Source organism: Limulus polyphemus, unplaced genomic scaffold (assembly GCF_000517525.1).
Source record: "Limulus polyphemus unplaced genomic scaffold, Limulus_polyphemus-2.1.2 Scaffold15, whole genome shotgun sequence".
Taxonomy (NCBI): Eukaryota; Metazoa; Arthropoda; class Merostomata; order Xiphosura; family Limulidae; genus Limulus; species Limulus polyphemus.
In genome coordinates, this window is record NW_013665625.1 from 440911 (window position 1) to 451213 (window position 10303).

Consider the following 10303-nt stretch of genomic DNA (forward strand, 5'->3'; position numbering starts at 1 on the left):
GTCAAAAAATCATATATAATACATACTAATTTGTGTTTTTTTATTATGTAAATATATTTAAGTCTTACTATATTTAATTTTTTTAAGTTTTCGTTCCTTTTTTGTCTTAAGTAGCTTATAAGCTTTCCAGAAATTCAAAAAGTGGTTACGTTTAAGCTATTTCATAATATGCTTATTGGGGAAAAAACATTCACGATTTGTTAAAATTAAAACTAGTTTGTAGATATATGTAACTATTAATGATTTGTTACTTTAAATATATGAGAAACCTTTAATGTTCTAATAAAAATTACCTCAATTCTAAAATATGCAGCAAATGCGGACGGAGGTACAATAGGTAAGCAGTTAAATTGTGGTCTGAAAAGTTTTAAAGATCAGGTTTCAATATCAGCAGTAATTTCAGTTCCCAGAATTAGATTATCGTTGTTTGTGCTATACTCGGGGTTATCTAATCTAGTCGTCCCTAATTTTGAAGTGATAGACCAGATGGAAGGCACCTAATCAACATCACCCATCTTTAACTCTTGAACTATTCTTTGCCAACGAAAATTGGGATTAACTGTGGCATTATAACGTCTCCATGGCTGAAAATGCGAACATGTTCGACGAAGGGATTCGAACCCAGAACCCTCATGTTGCGTGTAAAGTGTCCTAACCACCAAGCCATGGCAGACATTTCAAAGGATAATATTCTTTTTATTACACATTTTTGTTTGGTCTTTATATTATACAATCTTTGTTCTTCTCGATAGTAAAAATATGAAAAAAGAAACATTATTCTGCCTGATGTGATTATAGTTTTTATATATTTTGAAACCGTTCCCTCAGACGTCTACATTGTTATTAGTTCGTGTGGTTTTGAAAGTGTGTATATTATAGTATAGAAATTATTAATCACAGCTGTCGCCACACTTTACCTTCACGGTATCTTCGAATGAGCAAAATTTTTAAACACGAAATTTTTTCAACTTGAAGAATGTAAAGTTAATTAATGTTTTCGCAAACTTACTTTTTTCATTGAACTAATAGATACAGTATATATTTTTACATGTAGTGACATTGTTTCTAAGCTCTAAGTGAATCTTAAATTATTAACTGATAATTCTCTTAGCTCTTCGTAAGTAAAACCATGCATCCACTTACAAAGAAGTTTACATAACTTAATAATTTGCGGGCTGTTTGCATATAACATTTTCCCCACGCATAAAAACCAGGTGCGCATAGTATACATTTAATTATTTGTTAATTCGCTTGAAATTCAACTATTTCTTTTGGGCATCCACATTTTTTCTCTTCATAATCAAGAAAAAATAACATTTTATAAATAATCAATGAAAATAACAATTCCCGCAACCCTTAAAATATTATTAATTAGAGTATTTGAACTGCGAGCCCGAGGGTTCCAAGTTCGGTACCGTTGTTGCAAAAAACATGCTCCGCACTTTGATGTCGTGGATGTACAACAAGAGTGACGGTAAAATCCTACTATTTGGTAAAATAAGAGTAGCCCAACATTTGGTGGGAGCGCTTTTAATCAGCTGTCTTCTCTCTAGTCTGTCAGTTTTGAATTAATGAGCCGGGTGGTTAGAGGCTTTGAAAGTCCATATGACTATTTGTTAGTAAAAAGAGTTAGTTGTTCAAGAAGTGGTGGTGGGAACTGCCGGCTGGTTTGATTGCCTTCTTTCTGGTTTTCATTTAAAAATTAGAAACGGCGGCAGTTAACCTTACTAAGTGTGCTATAAACAGAACAGTCAAACAGAATTGGAGACGGCAATGCACACATGCCTTTGTATGGCTTTGCGTAAAACTTCTAAAGAACGACAACAACATCTGACGTTAGTAATTTTTATTTTATTTATTCTAGAGTGAATACTTAAAATGCACTGCAAGGACGTCTCAAAATTACTAATTATAAACATTACTGAGAACAACTTTCACCAGAAGAAAGATTATAATTCTGTTTACAGTATTATTTTCACAATATTATTTGTTTAAAAAATATTTTCAGCAAAATATTGCGTTTACAATAAATTAGTAATTTATTTTCGAGGTATTATTTCTTAATTCTATCCAGTACTAGTAAGGGGCCCGGCATGGCCAGGTGGTTAGGGAGCTCGACTCGCAATCTGCGGGTCGCGGGTTAGAATCCCAGTCCCACCAAACATGGTCGCCTTTTCAGCCGTTGTGGGCGTTATAATATGACGGTCAATCCCACTATTCTTTGTTAAAAGAGTAGCCCAAGAGTTGGTGGTGGGTGCTGATGACTAGCTGCCTTCCCTCTAGTCTTACACTGCTAAATTAAGGACGGCTAACGGAGATAGCCTTCGTGTAGTTTTGCGCGAAATTCAAAACAAACAAACAAACTAGTAAAGGTACAGCTAAAAGGGTACAGTTGATATTTAAGTACAAGTATATCTAGTTTAGACAGCTAATCTGGAGTATTTCATTACATCTAAATTCCAAGGTCATATGTTCTCATCGGTAAGTTTAAAAAGGGTAGTTTTGCATCCTACATTATACCCCTCCGAATCGAAGTCAGTATCAAATAGATGGTGGATTCTCTCTTGTGATCCCGATAACTTTCTTTGCCAGATACATTGGCTACGTACTTCCTTTTCCATCAGAGTACTTTTAACCGTTTCCTTTATTTTGTAGGTTTTATCAATAAAAGGGGATGAATGACAACAAACAATGCAATGAATGACAAGACACACACACAATACGTAAAGAAGCCTTCATTCTGTTTAATTTTTAGATAATCTGTCACATATCTCCATGTCTAAAACATTATACTAATTTTCTATCCTGGGTATATTTATCAGTGGTTTTACAGTAAGATATATATATGTAAGTGCATATCAGTTTTTTTTTTCAAGATTTAGATAAACTATAAAGTATTTCGAAACTTTTTGTTTATATCTTGACTAGTGTTTTTTATTCTTTCATCCAATCTCCTTTATCTTACCAATTCTCTCTTATTTCATGATGACCTTAATTGTATTGCTTTTAAAATTCCTCACTCTGACGAAAACTATCTGTATCTAATTTATCAGAAAATTTATAACTCAGTTTGCCCAGTCTCTTCAGATATTTTTCAGTTATGTAATATTTCTATAGTGATTTTAGTTATAATAATTTTGGAATTCTATTTAAATGATATCGTAGCTGGTTTAGTTTGCATAAAAGTTATACTATTTAGCCTCGACGACCCAACGGTAAGCTTGAAGGCTCTTAACCTATAAGCAAAACCAAACATTATTTTATTCTGGTGCTCCTGGACAAGCCGCTGTATACATTTCTATCCCCCTATTTTTTAATTGAGACATATTGCTTGACTTACAACACTAAAGTCTGAGGTTCGATTCTTCGCGATGGACAGAGCGGAAATAACAGATTGTGTAGCTTTGCGCTAAAAAACAAAAACAATGACTCCTTGACTTTGTCTACGCATTCACAACAAATTAACTTATACATTCTTTAATGTTTGTAAATATAAAATCGGGATCTAGAATATATGCATTTATTTCAATTAACTGGAAATTATAATAAGATCACCCTAAGAAAATAAGGTATTGACAATCTAAAACATTTACACCGTGTTACAACCATGACCAGACACTTTCATACAGTAAATAACACTTCACTTTATGTACCTTTGATTTATTTTGGAACACTTCCATATGAAGGTTGTGCTGTTTTAATAATTTATGTGGATCCCATAAATTTTGATGAAAATTTCCAAACTGTTTTGCATTTGTAGTACTCAGAATTGAATATATGAATGAAAATGTACATTTATTTTAAGTTCCACATTCTATGGTGTATGTGAACAAATTCTCATACTTTTAAATTTTTTTCCCAAAGCAACCATTGTTATTTTTGTCTATAGTTGCCATAATCAAACACTGTTTTAGAGAACCAAAGTAGACAAGACAAACTATTTAAACTTAAAAGATCAAAATGGATTGTGGTAATAAAATACTCCTTTTTAGTAAGTATTAAATGCTGCTTCAAATTCTCAACCTAACAAATGCCCATACTTCTTAGTTCACTTCTCACAACCTATTTCAATATATTATACAACATTTAATTCAGTCCAATTTTATTTTCCATATTATTAAGAAAAAAAGTTGATAGTTATAATGCAGATTTTTCTAATCATAATGTAATACCTTTTTATAAAGTTATCATTAAAATATTTTTAGTAAAGTCTGATAATTTTCTGGGTTCATGGCATTATTAAGGTAACTTAGAATAGGGATTTCAAACATATATACAATTTCGACGTATTAACGATCATATTGCAAGTTTATACTTTACATACCGTACCTAGGAAGAGCACAAAATAAATATACTCATTCTTGGTGGAACCTCAATTACATCCGAAAACATTGCAAAGTATAAATTTCTCTTTACATTTTGGATTTATTCTAGATTATTAATATATATTTCATTGTACAATTTTTTATTAAATCGTAATGATTTTGTTTTCTTAGTTTTTTTTTAAATACTACTTACAGATTCTTCAAATTAAAATGTAATATTTAGCACAATCAGAACAATTTAAAAAAATTCCGAAATAAACATAACGCCAGAACTGTGTTAGCGTTTAACACTGGCAAAAATTTGATAATTTCTTTTGACTTTAACAGTGGTGTTTAATTTATATATGTGTTGTGATACTTATTAATTACACATTATACCATTTTGAAAAGTTAATTTTAACTATAATTAAAATAAACTATTTTACATAAAACATTCGTTAATTTTTCAAGCCCTCTGAATGTCAACCTAGTTTCCAGCAATAAAATTAAGGTAAGTGAATGTTTAATATCACGTGTAGATTCTTCTCATAATCAGACTGCTTAACCATGGCTCCCACGTTTGTTTTATAGCATTTATAAGATGGTGATAGAAGAAAACAGATATTATGACTCTATTTATTTTACGTCATTTGGTTTAATGTTTTGTGACTCAAATACGCTATTCTATATTTTATTTTATTTTTTTAGCGATGGATCATTACCCTTCAGACCAAAAAGCGGAATATCACGTTTAGTAAGTACAGTTCTATGTCGTCTGTCCACCAGCGTGGCCTGTCTCTTTGGCCAAAATTCGAACTCTAATCCAGTCACATCACCTGGTCCAGATTGTGACTCCCAAGAATGGCCACAGATGGTGGACCACGTGCGTCGAGGCCGACGGATCCCTAAGTCTGTACAGTATCGTGTGGAACTTGAGTACTCGCGGCCGCTGGGATGGATTAGTCGGACGCCAGAAGGAAAGTTTGTACTGCATGACAGTGGAAGCGAGGATAGGGCTCAACGTGATGCTCGACTCCTCTCTCCGTCCAGGTCACAAGTTAGCCTCTGCAGTGATGCTAGCGGTCGGAGTAGTCTCTTCCATCCCCCTCTCCATCCCTACGTTCGAGTGCCCAGTGCTGGTAGTCGGGGCTTTTCTCCCCGCTCCCAGGTTTCGTTCAGTCTCGCCAGTCAACCAATTCCTACCATATATTCTCCCAGGGATCCAAGATTCCGTACTAGTAGTCCCGGTTTAACTGCTGCTGGACCCTTTCTGCTAGAAGATCTCAGTTCTGTTAGGCATCCTTCTTCAGCTGAAAAATCTTTTCCTAGCACCATATCTAGTTATTTTGCTGGATGGAGTCCAAATCTAACCCCTTCGTATGAGTTGCCCTCCCTGCGCCCTCTCCAAAAGCATGTTATAAGGGGTCCATCTGCTCAGTTTCGACCAATTCAGCGGCCAATTCAAGCCCAAATAAAAGTACACCCTCTTGTTCGTGATACAGCACCACAACTAGTAAATCGAGCAAGTGGTATGACACTTCTTATGAGACCACCATCAAGACAAGAGCCAGAATATGGTACTTGGAAAGATGGACGCCACATTCACATGATAGGTCCTCGACCATTTGCTCCACCCCCAACCTATCACCCAAGACCCATCTACTGGAGGGCACCACATCAGGGACCCCGCTGGTACATGGAGGATTCATTTTCTTCGGCTAGTATGAATATGAAAACTCTTGGTCAACCACATATGACAGATCAACCTTCGACATTGCAACAAAGAAAGACAAATAGAAGCGAATTCTACTATAATAAGCCCATGTCTAACAGTAGTCTTCCTAGGTCTGACAGAATAATAGCCCGTGTAAATCCTTCACCTTCTAAGATTAAAGTAAAACCATTCATTCAGGTTCGTAATACTATTCCAAAGCAAGGTGACGAACAACACGATAGTAGTGATACCAGTAGTAGTGATCGTCCAATGACCTATACAAGAGAGAGACTTCTTGGGGCTGTTGAACGTGTGCGAAAAGGAGCACTACATCGGGGAGAACCTTTTCAGGTTGGTACTTCAGAGTTTGATGTGGGTTTTCAGGAGCCAGCTATCCGATCACCACCAACCACGCCTTCAGGTGAGGAAGACACACACATAGCTCCGTTTTCTCTTTGTTCCACTGATCAAATGCCACTTAACTTCTCTCAGAATGAGGGACGCCTACCTCTTCTGCCAGAGGAAACTGTACTCCCTGGCCCTGGTCTTCCTCATTCTAGGATGAGTATCACAAGTGGAAGCTCAGGACGAGGTAGCAAGGCAGCATCGATTTCACACTCCCATGGAGACAGCTTGCAGGGAGAATTGGATCTTGGTGTTATTAATCGCAGTAGCAGTAGCAGTGGTTTTGCTAGCCGAAATGTTTCTGCAGTACAGTCTTCTACTTCTCCTGGTCATAGTTCAGGAAGCAGTGGCCCCCCACCAGGGATTATCGCTGCTGCACCAAAAGGATCATCCACTCTGGGTGATCTTCGAGGACCAACAATATCTCAGCCTCTTGATGCGTCAGTGGATGAGAACTATGAGTTTGATACAGTTTTACCACTAGAATCAGAAGTTTTGAACAGAATTCGAACATTCTCTGGATCCAATCATACGTATCTTCCATCTATGCCTGATAACTCTGAACGTGGGCTCAGTGACAGTGAAATACATCATAAATCATACCTCAGACCAAAAAAACCTAACACTTATGATAACACTGAAGCACGATGTGCTGCTTTAAAAAAGGAATTTCTCAGGTTTCGCCAGAAACAGAAAGGACGACGAACGTCTGACGAACTTGAAAGTGTATGTTAATAGATTTAACACACACATACACAAAAGCATAATTTATTCATCCCTAAACTTTACAAGTTATTCATCCCGTGGATGACCTAATAGAGCCAAACTAAAAAGTTCATGGTAGTTGATTGCGTTTGATAGGCCTGCATGCTTGGTGACAGTTGTAATAACCTTAAGAAATAAATGAATAATGTGCTTATCCAACAGAATGAGTTAATTATTTATAGATAAATGCAAACTGAAAAAATGAGATAAAAAGCCCTTTATCAAGTTGAATTTGTTCATATCACCGTCAAAGACTTTGGTGCATTGTATATTGGAACAACTTTTGTGTGATGTAGCAGTAGCCTATATTTCGTTGGTGTAAACATGTTTGTTTCTGAAACAGGTGACGAGATTCAGGTCTTGCGAAACCCAACTTTCCAATGGTATCTAATATTTATGTCCATGAACCAGAAGTAAGTTACACAGTAGCAGTAATATGTTGTAAAACATAAAATGAATAGATCTACTTTTTCGCACTAGTACCAGAAATAGACACAAACACTTGTTTAAAAGGAAGTCTTAGCAAATAATTAACGACTGAAAGGTATGAATGGGTTACTACCATTACTACGTGTAAATAGTTTGAATGGGTTACTACCATTACTACATGTAAATTATTTGGATGATGGTTTAAATTTCTTGTTGAATCCTTCTTTGATTTTAAAACTTATTCCAGAACATGCCAACCGTACAGAACCAGAAAGTACTTGAAATCCATTTGCAGTGAGAATAGTTAGCCTTATTATTCGTTTATTGAAGCCGTTAGATAAGAAACAAAATTTGTTCTTAGTTCACTTTGATGTATTCTACTAAAACTTTATTAAAGATTTAATTTTGTTTTCAAAAAAGATGTGAAATTTACACTAAAGTATACTGTAGATTCAAGAAATTGTTGATAAGTTAAAATAGTAAAAGATAAATTTTTTTGTCATTGACCTTTTATAAAGATAACATGAAATCAGTTATTTTTGATTTGATATATTTTATGTGCATGTCTTTCAAACTTAGGTTTGAACTTATAGAAAAATTCCGTTCCTGAAATAAATGTCTGGAAAATTTATATTATAATTTATACTTTTAAGGTAGATCGGTATTGAAGGAGGTTTTGGAATCTAAGATCATGATACTGTAAAACTACCTTTAGGAATTTGTTGTTCCTGAGAAGTTTATCCATTTGTGCTAAAGTTGGGTGTAGTATATCCATAGCTTAAAGAATTAAAGATTCTAATCACTGACTTTTTTGCTACGTCTGTAGCATCAAGAACCTTGATTTGCACATGTCTAATGTTTGAAAGAAGCGAAAAAAGTGACAAATAAAATGCCTGGGATATGTTTAAGATTGTTCCAACTGACTTCTGAACAAAGACAAACTTGTGAGGGCCTCTATGAGACAAATACCTTCCAATCAAAACTGATTAAGTTTCTTCTTCGTTTATTTTAATAAAGAATAAAAAAACGCATAATATTTTGGAATTTGCTCTAACTGTGTAATACGTGATCAGAAAACCAGGCCTTTAGTTTTAATCGCAATAATCTGAATCCTGTAATCGGTATGTTATTATTCTAACTCTAGCGTTAAAGTGATTTCATATATATATATATATATATCGGAATTTGAGCAATGAGGCAAATAGGTAATTATTGTAAATAAACAAGGTATTCATCCAACCGCAGATAATTTCACTGATAATTGAAAAGAATGCGATCGATGCCACAATAGGAATAATGCATGTTTTAAACTTCCCATCAATATTCATATAGCCTTAAAACTAAATATACTTATAAACAAAGCAAAAAGGTCTGACATATTAATCAAAGCCGGTTTAAAGAACAAGCTGTGAGAACTAATACAATACTTTAACTAAAATATCCTCAATAGATATAAGTGAAATTTAAAGATTTAGTACTTATACTTAAAGTATTAGTTATTTCTTAAGTAGTTATTTGGTAAAACCGTGTATGAAAAATATAAGAGGAAAAATTTGAAATTGTATAATGATATTTATTTTTGAATTTTACATAACAAATCTCAAAAGTCGATAAGTTGGTGTAATGATGAATGTGTGAAAGTTTGTAAAAAGTATGTTATAATTTTTTAGATATTACATGTTAAAATCTGCGAATAACGAACGAAGAAAAACAACATGGTTCAAATGAATTGTTAACACTACTATGAATGCAGCGGAAGTAATACAATAATAAATAAAGCATGACCCACTATTTTGCCCTTTTCTTACGATCTGAGTTTGTTAAAATCTATTGGAAGTACTCGAAATTATTTTCATAATAATGTTACCATTGGTAGGACTTATAAACAATATATATATATATATTACAGTGAATTTCAGTTTGCTTCATTACTGATAGAAAGACGACTGCGATACTGAACATCTATGTAATATTTTTATGACAGTAGAGAGGCATATATTAAATATAAATACAATGTAAACTGTCGTGGTTCAAAAGGTAAAATAAGGTGAGATTTTTATATTTGGCGTATTAATTATTCCACAGAGCTTAACTATAATGAAAGTTGTTGAGGAAACTTCTGTTTGGATCATTTTATGAGTATTCGTATAATTTATACAAGTGCACACTGAACAATCCAAAGACGTCACTTGCGGCTATTTTGGTCAATTTACATTCCATGTTTAAATTTTTTGTTGGTCACATATCGTTTGAGCATTTTTTATCTATTTATATTGAATGTTCATATGTTGCATTATTTTGTTTGTTGTTCTTACGTGTAAATAGCGTTTTTAAACTGAAATTCTTTTGTTTGATTTCATTTCGCGTATGTACCTGATATTATGTTTTGCGCGTGTTTGTCTGTCATGAACTTATAAAATTTTAATGATTTTGTGACATAAATAAACATTTCTTTTTTAGAGTGAACGTTTCTATTGTTTTTTTCCTCAATAATTGCTAGCCAGTATGATAAAAGACAAATCATTATCACCGAACACAGAACAGCAGAGAGTATTTTATATTAAGTACATACAATTAAGCTGTTTTCCAAATTTGTTTTCAACATCATTATCTTACATATTTCTAGGTTGAAAGATAAATCTGGTGTACACAAAAATTCAACGTCAATTGTTCTTTCTTTTTTATT

At 33.8% G+C, this 10303-nt stretch overlaps 1 protein-coding gene across 1 annotated transcript in view; it reads left to right on the forward strand.

Moving 5' to 3' along the window:
* LOC106457230 (protein turtle-like) overlaps positions 1-10012 on the forward strand; it is a 66968-nt gene extending 56956 nt beyond the window's left edge. The window contains exon 16 of the mRNA XM_013916627.2: positions 5013-10012. Within this exon, the coding sequence (XP_013772081.1) occupies positions 5013-7158 (2146 nt within the window). The 3' untranslated portion in view covers positions 7159-10012. The remainder of the gene's footprint in view (positions 1-5012) is intronic.
* The last annotated feature ends 291 nt before the right edge of the window (positions 10013-10303 follow it).